The sequence below is a fragment of the Osmerus eperlanus genome, chromosome 3, assembly GCF_963692335.1.
Source record: "Osmerus eperlanus chromosome 3, fOsmEpe2.1, whole genome shotgun sequence".
Classification (NCBI taxonomy): domain Eukaryota; kingdom Metazoa; phylum Chordata; class Actinopteri; order Osmeriformes; family Osmeridae; genus Osmerus; species Osmerus eperlanus.
Genome location: NC_085020.1, coordinates 22727105 through 22745598, shown reverse-complemented (window position 1 = coordinate 22745598; position 18494 = coordinate 22727105). Strand labels below are relative to the sequence as shown.

Sequence of the window (18494 nt, the reverse complement as noted above, 5' to 3'; positions counted from 1 at the left end):
GAAATGATGAGCCGTATGATTGATTTAAATAGTATAACCACCATTGAATGTTGGGGCTTCACAGGATGGAGATAATACTTTGTCCTCAGTCATTCCCCAACACACACAGCAGACAAGGAAGGGTTGAATAAACAATAACATAATAGTAGACACACAAACACACACACAAACACACACACAAACACACAGTTGTTCTAAGGGCAGATGGAACGACCATGAACAGCTCAATATCTGTCAATATATGGACAGACACCCCCAGTTAAAACAGACAGTCCCTGTGGTCCACACCAGGGTACAAAGTCCAGATTTCTTGGCTCTGAACATTCATCAGGCTGTGAGATTACGGGTATGAGCCACTCTCCAAACACAGCGGTCACCCCTCCCTCACACTGCCTCCATGTCACACAAAGGATATCACAATTCGGAGGGAACATTTCATACAAAGTATGAAACTACCTCACAATACATCACATATAATAGGTAGAGGGCTGAAAACATATAACTCAGTCAGTAATAACTACCTGTCCAGTTCATGCCTACATCACTGACCCTACAATACCTAGATTATTACATGCTCTATGCTTCTGGTACGGAACAAGAGTTTGTTAGCCGTGTGTTTCAGCAGCCCTCCATGCGTGTGAGTGAAAAAACAAACGTGTCGGAGCTCGACCCGGGGCAGGGCCCCCAGGGGGCAGGGCCCCCATTCACTACACTGACACCTGTTAACAAGCCCGTTCAGTCCCACAGGACATGCCTGACAGACTGGCTCATCCACCATCAGGAGGTGACAGACCGCTCTGCCAATAAAAACAGAAACCACGAGGAGAGCTCACATTTACATGACAATTTGCATTTTATTCACTTAGCAGACATGTTTTCTGCAAAGCTTTTATGCAAAGTTTAGGATAGTACCTGCCTTGACAGGTTATCAGCAGTATTTATCTCAGTGAACTGATTAAATTGGGAGAAATCCCCGATTTGCTCTACTATGGGTATCAGATCCCAACGGTAGCTGTTGAATCTTTGTGCTGCGCTGCAGTTACGCCTGCGCGGTTCAACGGAGCAGTGAATGCAGAAGTTGTCCGTATGAAAACAGATGTAGTGAAGTGTACTGGGTATGTTTTGGCTAACACCTGCTACTGTAAACCACAGCTGCAAGAAAGCAGGCAGGCAGGCAGGCAGGCAGGATTCTGCTTCACATCTAAAGCAAGCAGGGGGAAAAACAACTCCATCCCAAATTCTAACTAACAAAAAAACATTTATGGTCCATGTATGTTTCCAGTTATCTCGCTGACACATTTCTCAAGAAGAACTGCGGACCATCAAAGGCTCGTAATAACATCCAGGTACCGCTACCGATAGGAGAATAGCTGACGTGCCTTTGAGAGAATGCATAAAAGGAGATTCAGAGAGACAGACCCCGATACAGAGAGACAGAGAGAGTAGAGAAAGAGAGACAGACAGACTGACAGAGAGAGAGAGAGAGTAGAGAAAGAGAGACAGACAGAGATAGTAGAGAAAGAGAGAGAGAGACAGAGATAGTAGAGAGTGAGAGAGACAGATTTATGGGCACACAAGATATGTTGATGATGATGTACTTGACCATGTTCCTCCTTTAACATGCGTGTGACTTCTTATCTAAAGCTGCAGTAGTTAGCTGAGGCCTAGGTTGAAACCCAAGTCCATTACGTGTGTGAAATCAACTCAAACACAGCCTTCAAGATCACAGGTAGCCAATGCCTGGCCCGTCAGAAACACAAACTTGATTTGGATATACCTCTGGCTCAGCAGAACCATCCTTGAAGTAAGATAAAATGCACAAATCATATACTGACAGTAGATGAACAGCTGCTGAATCAAGGCACAGCCACATTCCTGACATTCCACGCGCACATTGTTAGATGTGGGGTAAGCCTTGTCCCAAGAGAAGACATGAACTTAGGCATTTCTGTGAAACGTCTCTCACAAACCGATCACACACTCCTGGGGCCAGATTACCAGGAGGTAAACACGACTGTATGCAGCGCATGACTCCAGAGAAGAAAAGAGAGACTGTCATTTCCTACCAGAGGTGTACCTCCACTTTCATCGGTTCAGGGTCTGTGAAGTGCCGCCTGCTGTGGTATGTCAGTTAGCAGCTGGTGTTTGGCTAGCAGTCCCAGAGGAAAAGGTGTGTTCAAGAACAAAGAGGAAAACAAAGTATGCAAAGCGGCTTTCCTGCGTTCCTCTGGACAACACCCAGTGTATTTTAAGAAGCCAGGGCAACAATACAGGGTGATGACTAGCACTAGCACTTGTTGATGGACCAGCACATCTACTAATCTACTCTGCATGCTCATACATGCCACTGCAGACAGCTCAGACAGTGGCCTACTGTACTCCACTCCCACTTCAACTACTACAGAGATATAAATCCAATAAAGGGCTGAATTTATTGTAGATTTCCAACCGTATAGCTTGAATAGAGCAGGAAAGAGGTAAGTAATGTCCAGAAATGTTAGGCAACACCTCCAGCAGCGTGACAGTGTATCAGCCTGCCTAAGGAGAGCCTGTCAACGACTTGGCAAGCGTCTCGAGAATGAAAAGAAAACCTGACTCTCTGACACGTCTACACAGATCCTCTCCTCCGGTCGTAACTCCGCTGAGGCTTCTTACCTCCTGGTCTCTGCTTCTCCCCTATGGCCCGGCCATCTCCCCCGGACTCTCAGACAGACTCGCGGCAGGCAGAGCGAGGGGAGGCCTACCTTACACACCACACCACACCCAGGCCACGACGTCACAGATCCTCTGAGTTTTAAATCCCCCAGCCAAAGCCTGCCTCCTCGGCCGTGTCTCTCGAAGCTCTTAAGCACGCCGTGTCAGAGAGGAAAGAGAACTCCCCCACAGGCAGGAATAAGCAGAGTGCTAATCAGCTTTACCTCCCGGCTCTGCTGCGATCCGGTGGGCAGGGCCAGGAGAACAACAGTCCTGAGATCTGCCATGCTAGCCTGGGGTGGGAACGTACGTGTACTGCACACCCACCTTCCCAACCCTCACCAGGCTTCAGAGTACAGAACTGAACAGTACAGCGTTTCCCAGGTCCCTGGTCCTCAGGGCCCACTGTCCTGCATGTTCTAGATGTTTCCCTGCTCCAACACACCTGGTTTACATGAATGGATCGTTATCAGGCTTCTGCAGATCTTGATAATGACCGTTTAATTTGCATCAGGTGTGTTGGAGCAGGGAAACATCTAGAACATACAGGACAGTGGGCCCTGAGGAGCAGGGTTGGGAAAGGTTGGTATAATAAACTTTTCATCCTCTTGTATTCTTTGCTAGCTATGCTGACTCAATATTCCAATGACTCCATACTCCAAGGAAGGCCTCATAATGTACTTCCTTACTTTAACTTCCTTTAATCCTACAGTTAGTACATGCACCATACAGTACATGCTGACCTAACATGTTTAGTGTTAACAGTGTTGGAGCAGTTAGACTAGGAATGTTTCTCAAAGGCTTAAAAGGTAATTAGATCAGGTGTCCTTACAGTACTAGTCTGTGTTTCTGTTTGCTTTTCATTATCCAAGACACCGACCACTCATCACCACCCAACCCTCCTCCGGACTGCTGGAGAACTATGGAGTCCGTGTTGATGTAATCCAAACACGGCCAGCTCCAATCAGACACCGCCCCCCCACCCCCCCACCAGGATATGACATCATCATTCCTTGCACGGATCACACAAACAGCAGACAAGAATTTTGACTTGCAGCAAGCTCAGATAGAGATGGTTGTTGTTTGACAGGTTTGCAACACTGTTCGACATGTGTTTCCATAACAACAGTTCCCTGTCTTCCCATTTGTTTGGATTTACATAGGGGCTATAGAGATAAAGCTGATTACGTCAGCCAATCAAATGGCATCAAACGTGAAATTTGACTGTGATATTTGCTTGCTGTGTTAAGGTAAAACAATGAGGTGGGTTTGGCTTGTCATCCAGTTTGTATTTCCCACACAGATGAGGGCTAGAATACTGAGTGTTGACCACATTCTCCAGCTTGTCAACACGTATTACTCTCCTACAGTTAGCTTGCCAAGGCCAGATTTGGTATCAGCCTGCTTTCTAACAGTCTGTATCCCACATATACTCTACACGTCACAACAGATGTTAAACCACACCACAAGCTCATAAAGACAGAACAGAGGAATACAGCAGTGAATAGTTCCAAGTCGTGACCACATTGACATCTGCCTAAGGAACATCACCCTCAAATTAGGATCACAACCAAGTTAAAATTCAAACTAAATATAAACTGATCTGATACACAGACAGATTGAAAAACCAGACTTACACTTTATGCATCTTTCTACAGAGTTGAGAAAGTACCCACACTAGGTCCAGACAACAAATCTACAGCTGCTCCTTCCAGAAACCTTAGCTGTGGCAGTGGAAATGTCCATGCCACAGGTCTGCCTATTGAAAATGTGTGACAAAGACCAGGAAGCCATGACCTCCACACATCAGAATATTATGACTCATGTACATTTCCTACGTCTCGGCTCCAGCAAGGGTCGTTCCTGAACTCCCTGCCCTGAAGTGAGCAAACAAGGTGACACTCCTGCCATTTCAAGTTCTCTCTCTCTCTCTCTCTCTCTCTCTCTCTCTCTCTCTCTCTCTCTCTCTCTCTCTCTCTCTCTCTCTCTCTCTCTCTCTCTCTCTCTCTCTCTCTCTCTCTCTCTCTCTCTCTCTCTCTCTCTCTCTCTCTCTCTCTCTCTCTCTCTCTCTCTCTCTCTCTCTCTCTCTCTCTCTCTCTCTCTCTCTCTCTCTCTCTCTCTCTCTCTCTCTCTCTCTCTCACTGTCTGGTTTAGTGCTTTAGAGGTGTACCCCCACAAAGGGTACAGGACTAACAGCAAACATCCTCTATTCTATATATACTGTATATATGTACAAGTATCTCATATTTGCCTCAGTGTTTCAGTGCCCTTTCCTCCTTCAGAAGTTGTCCTTTGCTTTTACCACCAAAAAATAAGTCACACATGATCAGTAGGAATTTTGTGGTTGGTGGTGATTACGGGCGGGAACTGAATGAGGGGGGGTGGGGGGGGTGGGAGGGGGCTGGAGCGTTGCTGGGCGGGGAGGGGGCGGGGCAGGAGAGTTGCTGGACGGGGAGGGGGCGGGGCAGGAGAGTTGCTGGGCGGGGAGGGGGCGGGGCAGGAGAGTTGCTGGACGGGGAGGGGGCGGGGCAGGAGAGTTGCTGGACGGGGAGGGGGGCTGGACGGGGAGGGGGGCTGGGCGGGGAGGGGGGCTGGAGGGAGGGGGGCTGGAGGGAGGGGGGCTGGAGGGAGGGGGGCTGGAGGGAGGGGGGCTGGAGGTGATCCCTGTGGATAGACAGAACACAGCGCTCGGGACACAGCTGGTAGTTTGGAGAGAGGTCACTCACAGTAAACACAAGCTGTTTAGAGAGGGTCTGGAAAGGCCATTTCTCCAGGAGCTGTGTGGGATGGGAGGAGGAGGGGTTGAGAGGGTGGTGGGGGTGGGGGGGAGTTCAGAAGCCCTATGAGAACTTCCCACTTCCTGTGTATAACTTTGATTATTTTAGGCAACACAAAAGCATTTTCCCACAGCGTGTGCATGCGCAGGCCTTGAACTGCAGTGGCAGCTCTGCCCCTTATTTAGGAGAGTGATTGGTATCTAGGGGACATTATTAGCTCAGTGCTATAGTCCTTCAGATACCGTGTGTAATCACCCTTCACTACGACTCGCCTCATTTCACTCAAGCACACATGGTTCCCTGTGGGGCTGCCCACTGCTCTGCACAACCACAGCAAAGAGCATCAGTCAGACAGACAGACAGACAATCTGTCAGTCAGTCTGTCAGTCAGTCTGTCAGTGAATCAGTCAGTCAGTGTGTCAATGAATCAGTCAGTCAGTGTGTCAATGAGGTTTTCCTTCCTCTTGGTCTTGGGTGATCTCTCTGTTCCATGTCCACCTGGCAGAGGTCAGCCCTCGTCTGTGACCCTGTAACTCTCTCCATCTTCCCCACACCTCTTTTCCCGGAGGTAAATGCCGCTTCCAAACAGACCAGAGACTTGGCACACAGAGTCAACATCTGCCAGACATTATGATAAGAAAACAGCTCGGTACCAACCAGGCTTGTGCTGTGTTCTTTTTCCTTCTTTTGATTTGATAAGAAGTGAAATGAGAGGGTAGATAGTGGACAGGGTATCAGAAAACCAGCGGCAACACCCTCCACAGCTGCCTGTGTGCTAGCATGTGTGCTAGCTGTGTGGTGCTAGCATGTGTGCTAACATGTGTGCTAGCTGTGTGGTGCTCGCTGTGTGGTGCTAGTATGTGTGGTGCTAGCTGTGTGCTTGCATGTGTGCTAGCATGTGTGGTACTAGCTGTGTGCTTGCATGTGTGCTAGCTGTGTGGTGCTAGCTGTGTGGTGCTAGCATGTGTGGTGCTAGCATGTGTGGTGCTAGCTGTGTGGTGCAGCGACAGAGAGGGACATTGTGTTTGTGGCTTTGGAGACTTCTCTGGAGTTCAGGAGCAAGCTTGTACTTTCAGTGAGGCCAACATTTACATAAAAACGTCTGGAGAAGAGTGAAATCCCCCCCCCTTTCCCCCCGCGAGTCATAATTATACTGTATCTCTCATACACTGCCTCCTTTCTCCTGAAACAATGCCGCATTGTATCCACGGAGGCATCTATCGCAGGGACACCAGCCCAAGTTTCCCCTGGTGAGGGTCACATGTACTTGGGCTTCGACAGTCACTCCTATCCCCTGTCTGGTCTCTCACACCCAGATCCTCCTGCTGAGTCTGAGTCATCTCAGAGTGCTACGTGTCTCTCCCTCTACAGCAATGATGAATATGAGGCGTTTGGTGTTGCCTTCTGGTGTTCATAGTCCCACCTTTCTGATAGGTTCGGTTGAGTGGCATTACGTTGAGTGTGTTTAATGTTTTTTGAAACAGTAGGCCTGTAGTCATTTCTGACACCACACATCACTTTGATAATCAGCAACCAGGCGTGTACTTCCAGCATAGGCATGAGCAAAGAGCTAGCGCCATCTAGAGCCATGCTTTATGTACCTTCATCTATCATCTTTATATCGGGTCTCATTAATATAAACGAACCTGCTCAGTTGGACAGTAATACAAAAATGATCAACTGGTACCTTAATCAGTCTAATTGTCTAGTTCAAGGAGATTCGCAAAGTACTCAGTGAGCCCAATGTTCTTAGTGTGGAAGTGTGTTCCATATCTTCAGTTGTTTCACTGTCTGAGGAGAACTAAACACAAGCGCACAAAATTGGATTAAAAATTAGAGGATAAATCTAACATGATGTACTGCAGGCATGATCTTTACCATGGCCTTCGATCTCAATCATTGATAAAGAAAGCTAGATAAATAAAACCCAAACTGGGATGTTTTGAAATCATTATTCATCTGCCAGTTCTGCTTATGTTACTTCTGAGATAAGCAGAACCGCACAGCGATAACATACAATGGGCAAATTCATCTTAAATCACCCGCAAAGCTATGGGGGTGGAAGGTGGGCGGGTCAAACCATTATGTGCCGGATGAGAGCACGAACGAAACAGAAGGAGGCAGAACATCCAGCAAGGCAAACACAGCAAGACTATGTGCCCACCCACACAGTTACATACATTCTAGTTGACATTATGACCCCCTCTGCACAAAGATTATAGTATGAACTATTACATTAAATCAGCGCTGCATCAAAACCCCAAAACACTCTTTCCAATTAATCATTGTCAATTACATTCAAAATTGTTCCCAGATTTTTTTATTCTAACGAAGTCCAACCCCAGTATTAGGCATTCATGGGTATTTACGGTCAATGCATTGGCTTCAACTGGGCAACAAAGACAAACAAAGACAACCCATTATCCCTTCTGCTGGACCATGGCCATCTTGTCCGTGTTAGTCCTCTGAGGCTGAAAGCAGACCATCCAGTACCCATACAGACCCTGGATTTCAACATTGCGCCAGGCTTCACAAATACAATCTTGCCTTTGGTCTCAATTACATTTTTGTTTCGACACATTTTTATCATCAATAAATAGGCCAAGTTTCCTGGTGCTGTACCGGTCCCCTCCTATCTGCGACAGGCCTTCAAGGTAGCTGTTGGAATGTCACTTGACTCGAAAACATGAAACCTAAATAGTAATGCTCAGGCAATGTACCATGTGACTGCTAAATGGAGAGTAGCAAATGGGTCATAGTCAATGAATTCAAAAGCACTGTGGTGGAAAACAGTACACATAGTGAACTCATGCTGGCTGCATGTTCTATTGACCCAAACGGTCAAAGCTGCCATGTGCTGACAAGTCATAGAAAATGACACATATTCATGTTTTCGGTACATGTGGTGGGTGAGTCCCTTCAATAATGGTTTTTATTAGCTTTTAAAAGTTTAGTGACAGTGTTTGGACTATGATATGGTTTATGATCTGTAACCTAGTTTCTGCCCCAAGAGGGAATTATTTTCCTGTCTGAACAGGGAGTCTTTATATTCCCCCCCAGGAAAGTTTAGAGAGGAAAATGTTGCAAATGCAGGAACTCTGATATTTTGCTGTGTCCTGAAGCTAAAGCAACCTTAGTATTCACACTGCCGTGCATGTTGGTCCACGCTGTTGCACAGAGCAGCCCATAGTTACTGCCTGTTCTTGAATGTCCTCAAAGAACACTACTTGCACATTTCCCAATACAAACTTGCCTCAACATGCCTTAGAGACCTGTTTGTCCCCAGTTAAGAAAAATACCTTATGTCATTTTGTTACTACTTGGTTATAAAATGGGCTTAACGGTTTGGGTTCAAACCATGGGGATTGTCATATTAAGTCCCTGCTTTCCTCATATCTCTTTGTTTTGAGATCTGGCCCATTCCTCTTGCCGTAGCTTTCATCGCTGGCTTCAGGAGAGCAGCTGTGCCCTTGGACTGCCTGTACGTCTGGAAACAGCTGTTGGGATTCACAATACCTTAACCAATCCCAGGCTTTCCCCTGAGGGAGGCCAGCCTGTGAGATCATGGTTTAAGGTGTGCCTCCTTATCTTGGAGAGGGTTCACACACAGCAGAAGTGAGCATAGATTCTTCACAAAATCACATATAAAATGTACAACTGCCAGGAAAGAAAATCGATAAAGCATCGATCGGTCGTTTTTCTCCCAGTCCTCGTCAGAAATGCTAAACTGCTGACATTCTGAATAAGACCAGATGTCGTTTGAAAGCTGCGACAAAATTTGACGCTGTCTTCTGGAGATCAGAACTTTTTTCCAATGACCCAAGCAGATGTCGACTCTGAGGTATATAGTCTCACTGGTTACTCTCAATCTGACGAGGTGTTTAGATTATGCTCCTATAAACCATGGACTGTATGCTTGTGTGCTACTGTGATGGGGATTTGATATGTGTTTATAAGTCATAGGTATCATTTCTATCTGTCTGCATAGTTGCTTTGTGGACAGATCCATGTCTTCACAACTTTGTACGTTGACACTGTGCCCACACGTTGCTGCTGATATGGTTATCTACCGGCAAGAAGGACACCGCTGTTACGACTGATGTGTTTAACTTGTGACAGAGACCATGGGTCAAAAACAGGAAACCATCTGATTTCTTTTTTCGGATGGCTGAGCGGTTAGGGAATCGGGCTATTAATCAGAAGGTTGCCGGTTCGATTCCCGGCCGTGCGAATTGACGTTGTGTCTTTGGGCAAGGCACTTCACCCTACTTGCCTCGGGGGAGAATGTCCCTGTACTTACTGTAAATCGCTCTGGATAAGAGCGTCTGCTAAATGACTAAATGTAAATGTACTCTGAGAGACACACCTGGAGCTTGGCAGAAGCTTTCCCTCCTTGTCCCCTGACGTTAAAACAGTCCTCAACAAAATTGTATTTGCTGTTTGAGTGATACCTCGTGTGTCAGTTAATAGAAATTGCGTGCTGTTGTTACATTTCCACAACACTAGCCACTGCACTGCTTAGAGAGACTGCAGTCCTCTTACTGTATATTTCAGCTGAGTCAGTGGTTGGACAACAAATGCACAATAGCATTGGAGACCAAATAAAGTCTCCATGTGTCACTGCACTTGAAAAGCGTGTGGGTGTTCAGAAGCAGTGGTCTGATGGGTCCAAGGACAAACAGCCTCAAATAAAACAGGGACACATGTCTTTTGCTCCAATACAACTTATGGGCAAAGTGGTTGTCATTTCCAAACAGAAGTCAAACCACAAACATAATTGTGTAGCCTGCTGTACTAAACTGCCAAAATATGTGGTTCTGCTGGAGATCAAACAGTGCTATTGTGAATGTTACATTTCAAAGAGCCACGAGGACACAATATGTCTCCCCTTATTCATGCTACATAGGCGATAGTCATAAATATATTTCACATTCAACAAGGCAAACTGGGCTGTGAGGAGCCTGTCAAAACTCCAGATTAATTGCCATTAAGACCAGAAATTCTCCATCTCACTTCTAATTAAAATCACAATAAGCCTTCAGCCTTGCATGCCATAGGGGTGAGTAGTGACTGTTTAAACTTCCAAAGAACTTTGGAAACTCACTCCTCCAGTTTAAGAGTGAAATAATTCCAACCGCTGGATGGAATATAGTCGTCTGACATCATCATCTCCATGCAACTGATCTGAATGGACAGGAAACTCCAAGATGTCACGTAACTCTTCGAGATCTTTGTTGACATTTATGGGATGTGTATTTTTTTTTTTTTTAAGACACCTTTTCTGAGGTCATCAGTTTTACTGTCTTTCCACCCCACCAGCGACGCACCATTTTCATCCAATTAGTTCAAAGTGGTATGATACTGCTGGGCTAAATTGATATCCCAAATGCAAAGTAAACAGCCACAACGTAATCAGTATGCACAGAGGATGCGGAACTGTTCGTCTCCAAAAATGCTTCCCATGACCCTAACATGTGGTCAAGGCAATTTCTCAGTACAACCCTGAAAGCAGGAAATGAGTAAAGTTCAAAGGTTGCTGAAATGTCTGCAACAACTGTGACTACACTTACAGACTTGACTCAGTGTATCGGAGGCAGAAGAATGTTGGTCGACCCAGAGATGTCCATCTAGATACCCTCTGGCTTCACTTCTATTAGATTAGATAAAGCCCTTTTCCTCAGACACACAATTAGGTCACCAAATTTCAATTTCCTTGCAACATATGCGTTTCTAAAAGCATTTATTGCATCACTGGCAAAAAAGCACGTAGGCCTTCAAGAACACACGGATCTGGGGTCTGGGGATGGTTTTAACTACGGTAATGTGGTGAGAGACATATGTGACAAATGGTTCCGCCTGAATTTTTTATTTGAAAGAAAAGGTACTCTGTGACATTACTTTCTTTTTCTTCTTTACATTTGTCAACCTAGCCCACACAACCTAGTCCATCGCACAGACTCTTCCATCGATATCAATCAGCGTTATAGTGTGCAAAGGACATTACAGCTGACCATTTTCATCATTACAGTAGGCCTACCTGATGCCGGACAGTCGTCGATGTGGTGTACTGTGTGCTCCATGCTGATCCATGTCTAGTTGTACAGGATTAACAAAATTCCCTGGACTTGAAAACAACAAACGGGGGAACACATTAGTACTCAACGAGTGGCTGTCTCATCCAATCTAGAAACGAATTGCGATGATTCATAAAACTATGCGATCATAGTCAAGTTATTTAGCAGATACCCCTAGATGCACATAGTTTCACACAAGTAAAGATCAACTCATCAATCTTACCATGAATGCCGCTGACCCACGGGTTTATTGTCAACTTTCATTAGTCTTTCTTGAGGGAAAAGGTAACGACAACAACTTTACCGTGGGCGATTAGATTTGTATTCGTTGCACTGAACCATCTTTGAGCGTGTGACAACTTCCAATGTATTATCCAATTCTTAGGCGGCTCACCTTTAAAATATTCACCAGCAGTCCTCGCAAGTGTTCTCCTTGTTTAAGCTAAGTAACCAGCCAACATTTCTTAGTAGTGACACTACTTTATAAGGTTCTGCCAACTTTTCCTTGACGAGCGAGCAAACAGCCACTGCCTGTATGAGACAGCCAAGGATTTGCACGGCGAGACCAAAGACTTGAACGCAGAATCAAGGCTTGCCTCTCGGAGGGGCGTTCTCCAAATCCTCTCATTGCTGCTAAAGGATCATCGTTTTCCAAGTGTGACTACACTGGGTGACTTCATGGGTTACACTGTATCAGTGTCAGTAGACACCATACTTTCTTGCGCTCTTTGTAAATACGTAAATAGGAAGGTATAGTTGATGACAGTGATTGGTTGAACGGTAAGGTTATTTAAAGCTTGCCTTGTACTCTAATATATATTGTTTTTCATTTTGAGTCAGCTCTGTGCGAAACCTGTACTCGTGTTATGGTGACATCATGTGGTAGGTTTGTCGAAGAGATGAGAATCTACTACTGTATAATGCAATATTTATTTTACAGCCTTACAAACCAAGTCCATACGAATCCATAAAAAGGAATCATTACAAATATAATGATACTTAAGAAGATTAAATAAGTAAATTGCACGTGGTAGATGTACAAAAAACATATCAAACTTTACACCCTAATCTTATAAGAGTGATTAAAGCAGCAGGCAAAACCAGCACCATGTCTGTTAGACCAGCCACCTCATGTTAGACCAGCCACGTCATGTGACACTCAAAGTGGAGTTCTGGGAAGACTGTGCTGTGGAAGGCGTGGAGCTGGTGGGGGTGCTGCTGTTGGAGGCCGTGCAGTAGAACATCTCCATGCCGTGGGAGCAGTCCTGGGGGTAGAGGCCAGTCATGATCAGGCCAGTCACCATGACAAACACACCCAGCAGAAGGATGATGGAGGGGACCAGATTCTCGCCCTGGAACCAGCGTCCGGAGGACAGTTTGAGGAAGCAGGCGGACGGGATGATGAAGATCAGAGGGGTAGCGCTCAGAACACCCTGGCGGGGAGGAGAGAAGTGTTTGAAAAGAGAGTGAAAACCAGGAGAGCCAAACCTTCTTACATTCCCCTCACGCGCTCCAAGTTGAAACTGCATGCAGGACGCCAACATTGATCATTTGAAACCATTCCACATCTATCTAAGCCCCTTACACTGTAACGTGATGCATTTTGGTCATCAAAATAATACTCTGGCAACCATTCAGAGGACGCCTGACTTACGTTTAACTCCAGAACAAACCCCAGGCAGTCATACACCAGGGATACCGCTGTGCACACTGATACAATGAGAAAAGTAACAGCAAAATGGGCAATGGGGGACAAAGGTCCACTACAGAAGACATTGGACACCACCTGTGAAAAACAACAATGGGAACTGCTCTGAGTACAAGTGCATTTCAGTAAGTGGAGAGAGTTCTGGAATACACTGCATGGCAATGCAGACAGTGTTCCAACTGCTGCCTCCACTGACCGCAACTGACAGTCAAGTACAGTATGCGTTGACCTTCACATGCAGCACAGTATCTTGCTGAGATGATTTACCTCTCTGGTCACGAAACACTCCAGAGGAAAGGTGGTTATGATGCTAACCCCATAGCAGAAGCGGCCAAAAGTTGCCAGGTTGTCGTTCCGGCAGTAGTTCTCAAAGACATCCCCTGAGCATACGCCAGTCCAAGACAGAAAATAGAGGTCGAGAAAATAACACCTTACTGCAGATGTACCAAGTCGAATAATCATCAAATCCAATCCAATCAAACTTTATTGTACAGCCCTTTTTTGACATTATCACAAAGGGAATCCCAGTTGCCCAGTAATGCACTGCATTGAGATGTAAACACAGGTCCAAACAGGAGGTCAACATGTTAACCTATGGACTGTGGTCATTCTAAATGAGAGAGGCTATCTTACCCTGTGTGTAGCCTGTGAAGGTAGCGTAGCCTGCAGTAGCAAACAGAGCGCTGACCACCAGGGCGGAGCCCACGGACACATGAGTGACCCGAGACCAGTTAGCCAGACTGGGCTCCTCCAGGGATCCATAGATCAGGAAGCTGTTGTGGTGGCAGATGAAGGCTGCAACACACACAGGCAGAGAAAGCGGGGTACTCTAATGTCTAATGTCCTCTAAGATACATTGTGTGACATACTCTGTGATACACTTTAAATCTCTGAATGGTTTTAGAAGGGTAATTTCTTTGCTCACGAAAAGACATAACACCGACTACTTGAATCTCCTTTACTCACCAAAAGACATGACACCAACTGCTTGAACTGCGTTCCACCGAGCAAACCCCCATGAATCCTCTGTAGGAGCTCTGAAAAAGTCATCAAGATTTATAAATAAGTTACGTGTTACAGAACACTTTAAATAAGCAACACTTTTACAGTAAAAACACAAAGTGGAGACTAAACAATGAATGAGCGTAAATTTGTATAGAAGTTGTGAAACATTTTGCAGTTTCATTAGGGAAAGATGAAAGATTTGCTGGTAGGAAAGTGATGTCTGAGTCGTTTAGGGTGACTGTACTGTACATCTGGGGTCCTAAGGTAGCTGCTCTGATGATGGCAGTGATGAGGATGGCTAGCGTCAACACCATGGACAACAAGGACACCTGGAAACACAGTGGTAATAAATATACCTTATACTGGTAGCTGAAGCTATGTCTGTGTGGGTGTGTATGTCTGCATGTGTGTGTGTGTGTGTCTGTATGTGTGTGTGTGTGTGTGTGTGTGTGTGTGGGGGGGGGGGGGTCAGGGAGGGGGTCAGGGAGGGGGTCAGGGGGGGGGTCAGGGAGGGGGTCAGGGGGGGGTCAGGGAGGGGGTCAGGGGGGGGGTCAGGGGGGGGGTCAGGGGGGGGGTCAGGGGGGGGTCAGGAGGGGGTCAGGGGGGGGTCAGGAGGGGGTCAGGGAGGGGGTCAGGAGGGGGTCAGGAGGGGGTCAGGGGGGGGTCAGGGGGGGGGTCAGGAGGGGGTCAGGAGGGGGGTCAGGGGGGGGGTCAGGGAGGGGTCAGGAGGGGGTCAGGGGGGGGTCAGGAGGGGGTCAGGAGGGGGTCAGGAGGGGGTCAGGGGGGGGGTCAGGGGGGGGGTCAGGAGGGGGTCAGGAGGGGGTCAGGGGGGGGTCAGGAGGGGGTCAGGAGGGGGTCAGGGAGGGGGTCAGGGGGGGGGTCAGGAGGGGGTCAGGAGGGGGTCAGGGGGGGGTCAGGAGGGGGTCAGGAGGGGGTCAGGGAGGGGGTCAGGGGGGGGGTCAGGGAGGGGTCAGGAGGGGGGTCAGGGAGGGGGTCAGGGAGGGGGTCAGGGGGGGGTCAGGGGGGGGTCAGGGAGGGGTCAGGAGGGGGTCAGGGGGGGGTCAGGGGGGGGTCAGGGAGGGGTCAGGGAGGGGTCAGGAGGGGGTCAGGAGGGGGTCAGGAGGGGGTCAGGGAGGGGTCAGGAGGGGGTCAGGAGGGGGTCACATGTGACAGTGTTTGATGTCTTGCCTTCCCCAGCTTGGAGATGTTCCGATACAGCGACAGAGGGAGAGTGAAGAACAGGGTCGACACTAATATGACAAAGTGCCGCTCTGCCAGAATGTGACCTGGGCCGACTGAAAACAAGATCCACACAATAATCATTAACGTGACATCATACTTCATGTAGCATCAAAATACGTTGGTAGGTGATGTACTCTATGCTCATGCTGGGGAGCGGCGTACCTCCAGGTATTCTCAGAAACACTTTGGTCAGCGTGTCTCCAGTAATGATGTTGTAGCTGACCATAGCTGAGGAAGCCAATCACCCAAGACGTTATATGCAGTTCTAATCAGCTTCTCTAACATTCCCAAAAATATGACTCTCTAAAATAACAGCCTACCCATGAATGGATAGAGGAATTGCAATGCAGACAGCACTAAGAATCCTGGGAAACCGAAAGTGCTCTGGACAAGTGACTGGTAACTCCGTGTCCCTGATAGATTTCCTCCTTTTATCAGCAATATGATGGAAAAGTCTGCAGTGAGGTAAATCACCAATAGTGTTAGTCTTAATGTTTTGATGAATGTCTCTATACAACAAGGTTACACAACCATTTAATGTAGCTACTTACCGGTGATAAAAGCCACCAACACAAGAAGCAAGAGGCCCAGAGGAAGACCAGCCTGGTTGAGAGCATATGGTAAACCTGTATAAACATAATGGAAGCATTATCGTTTTGTCATCATCGAATGAGTCATGAAGTGTAAGTGACTTGTTATTGTACAAACGGACGACTTTTTGACCTTGTGACCATGGGAAGAATGTTAAGGCACAAAGGGTTAAAAAAAAAAAAGGGAACGAGAGAAACAGGCGGTGGTCATATGATGATGAAGAACCCACTACCCTGGGGTTAGTGAAATACAAGTGAAGTGCGGTGAACTCGTTTTAAAAACTATCTTCAAATAATTCTTAAGAAAATGTGCTGAATTTAATCAACATAATGCTTTAGCATTCAAATAATTAATCACGCTTTCTTCTGTCAATCACTACACTAAAATACATAGCCTCTCTATATACTTTGTCTGAAATTGAACATTATTTAGGCCTACCTATTATTCCAGATCCTATTATTGAATTGATGAAATTAAAAGAGGCTGATGTCATCGTACTTCTCCCCGCTTCTCCAAAAACTTTTTGTGGAGAAAGTAATGCTTTCCTGTCGTCATTTTCCAACTGAAAGGTATAGAATTAACAAGGCAAGTCAATGCTTTTTGCGTGTCATTGACACGCAAGATAATGTACAGAAGACTCGCTGGAATATTTATATGAAACAGAAACATTTCACCCAACATATATTATAAACTAACAGAAGTCAAAAATTACCTACCTGGTGAAACATGTTGTGCACCTGTTGGTAACCGCCTGGGAGATCCTGCTACACAGATCCAGTAGGTTTTTCAATAGTTACCAAACATTTTTGACATCCCTCGTTTCGTAGACCTATCTGTCAAAAAATGTATCCTGAAGATTTTTTTTTGCAAAAACTTAGAATCGGTTCGTTCTCCCAGGAAACGAATAGAGGACAACAGCGCCGCCGACAGGACCGCTAAAGGTTAGCCCTTCATAGAGCTGTTTAGCAGCTTTCGACACACATGCCTAGTGGAGTGAAAATAGCTTTAAAAGATTAATGTTAAGCACTTTCTTTGTTCATTTATTGGTGGAAAAACACAAAACTAAAAGGGAAAGGGAGAAAGTCTTAAGCTATTGTAGGTTGGATAGGCTAGTAGTAGCATACTATGCCTGAGAAATGCATTGAACTATAGTTCAGCATAAACTGCATTTAGTTTAATTCAGCAGTCATTCCATAACCGTACATTTGACTCAGTTCGCGTTTATGTTTACAGAATGTCATAACGTCAAATGTACTAAAATAAATGCTTTCTTTTTTTCTTATGTCAGCTGACATGGAGATGATCTGAGAAAGTTGGAGGAATTTAGGTGAAAGGATGTTTGTCAGAAGTATAAATACTCTTGCCTACAAATTGCCTACTCCATATTGATCATGTATTGTTGCTATTAATATATTAGCTAAAAGTAAGGTGATAGTCAAAATAATAATTACCAATAGTATGGGGTGATCATTGCAGTATTTTGGTATCACATTGTAATAATAAAAACTGTAGGATATGTCTGCTGTCCAACACGTTTGCATGTCAACACTATGAGGGGCCGGAGTGTCCTTACACAAACACATGAAACACATTCACATATGAAACGTTGACACACGACGTTATATGCTCACATGATGCGAGCATTTAACGTATGTGGATGTGAGTTTTTAGTAGTATGAATGCGTGTGTGAACATTTCACATGTGAATGCATTTCATATGTGTTTGTGTAAGGACAGTCCTCACACAAACGGTTTATTTCAGTTTATTTCCTAAACGGCCCCTCATACAACACAGTCTATAGCCTAACCCTTGCATTGGCTCAGTCCAGATCACCCCGGTGTACTCCATCACAGAGCAGCGTGGCGTCTACACCTTCCAGGGCGAGTCCGAGTAGGGCGGAGGATTCACATGCTGGGTCAGTGGAAAGTCAAGCACAGTGTTAGCAGCAGAAGCCCAGCACAGGGCCCGAATAAGATTGTACTGGGAAAACGTTTGATATTAGTCACAGATAAACTTGTCTTCTTGTCTTTGTATTCAGACCTGGAAATCAGCTCTTGTGACTGAAAGTGACTGCCAGTGGTAGCATTGGTCTAGCCCTGGATTTGGGCTACTGTCTTGTACCAATGAAAGTTCTTAACCCAGGGAGCTCTTTCAAAGCTGCCACACACACAGACATGACACACCAAGCACACATGTTTCAGAAGAATGAGGAGGCATGGTGGAAGTGTAATCACGTTCTTTTGGAAGACAAATGAGAGATGACTGCAAAATGTAGATAAACTGCAGAAACAGAATCCCTTAAAACGTCACTTCGCACTGGGTAGGCATATTGAAGGAGTGAAACATCATGGAAGTCAACAAGTGTGAATTCTGCTGGCAGCCTGTAGGTGGACAACAGAATC

The 18494-nt window shown here is 46.0% G+C and overlaps 2 protein-coding genes across 2 annotated transcripts in view; both read right to left on the bottom strand.

Moving 5' to 3' along the window:
* cobll1b (cordon-bleu WH2 repeat protein-like 1b) overlaps positions 1–12133 on the bottom strand; it is a 29784-nt gene extending 17651 nt beyond the window's left edge. Inside the window, exons 1-3 of the mRNA XM_062457954.1 lie at positions 11940–12133; positions 11769–11817; positions 11509–11595 (exon numbers count right to left, since the gene is read on the bottom strand). Of these exons, the coding sequence (XP_062313938.1) occupies positions 11509–11595; positions 11769–11809 (128 nt within the window). The 5' untranslated portion in view covers positions 11810–11817; positions 11940–12133. The remainder of the gene's footprint in view (positions 1–11508; positions 11596–11768; positions 11818–11939) is intronic.
* Positions 12134–12490: 357 nt separating this feature from the next.
* On the bottom strand, positions 12491–16942 carry slc38a11 (solute carrier family 38 member 11). Its single transcript, XM_062456176.1, has 12 exons — positions 16808–16942; positions 16530–16653; positions 16052–16126; positions 15821–15955; positions 15663–15728; positions 15447–15553; positions 14508–14587; positions 14220–14290; positions 13887–14048; positions 13521–13633; positions 13200–13331; positions 12491–12978 (listed from the first exon to the last, which is right to left on the bottom strand). Exons 1-12 carry the CDS (start codon positions 16817–16819, stop codon positions 12694–12696), a joined length of 1362 nt encoding a protein of 453 aa, XP_062312160.1. The 5' UTR covers positions 16820–16942; the 3' UTR covers positions 12491–12693.
* Positions 16943–18494: the final 1552 nt, after the last annotated feature.

Bases quoted from the DNA above. Each gene is read 5' to 3' on its own strand.
- slc38a11 (XM_062456176.1), bottom strand. The intron at 15,729-15,820 runs GTAGGCTGTTAT...TGGCTTCCTCAG, and splicing joins ATTCCTCTATCCATTCATGG to CTATGGTCAGCTACAACATC. The intron at 14,049-14,219 runs GTGAGTAAAGGA...TGTGTGTTGCAG, and splicing joins AGTTGGTGTCATGTCTTTTG to CCTTCATCTGCCACCACAAC.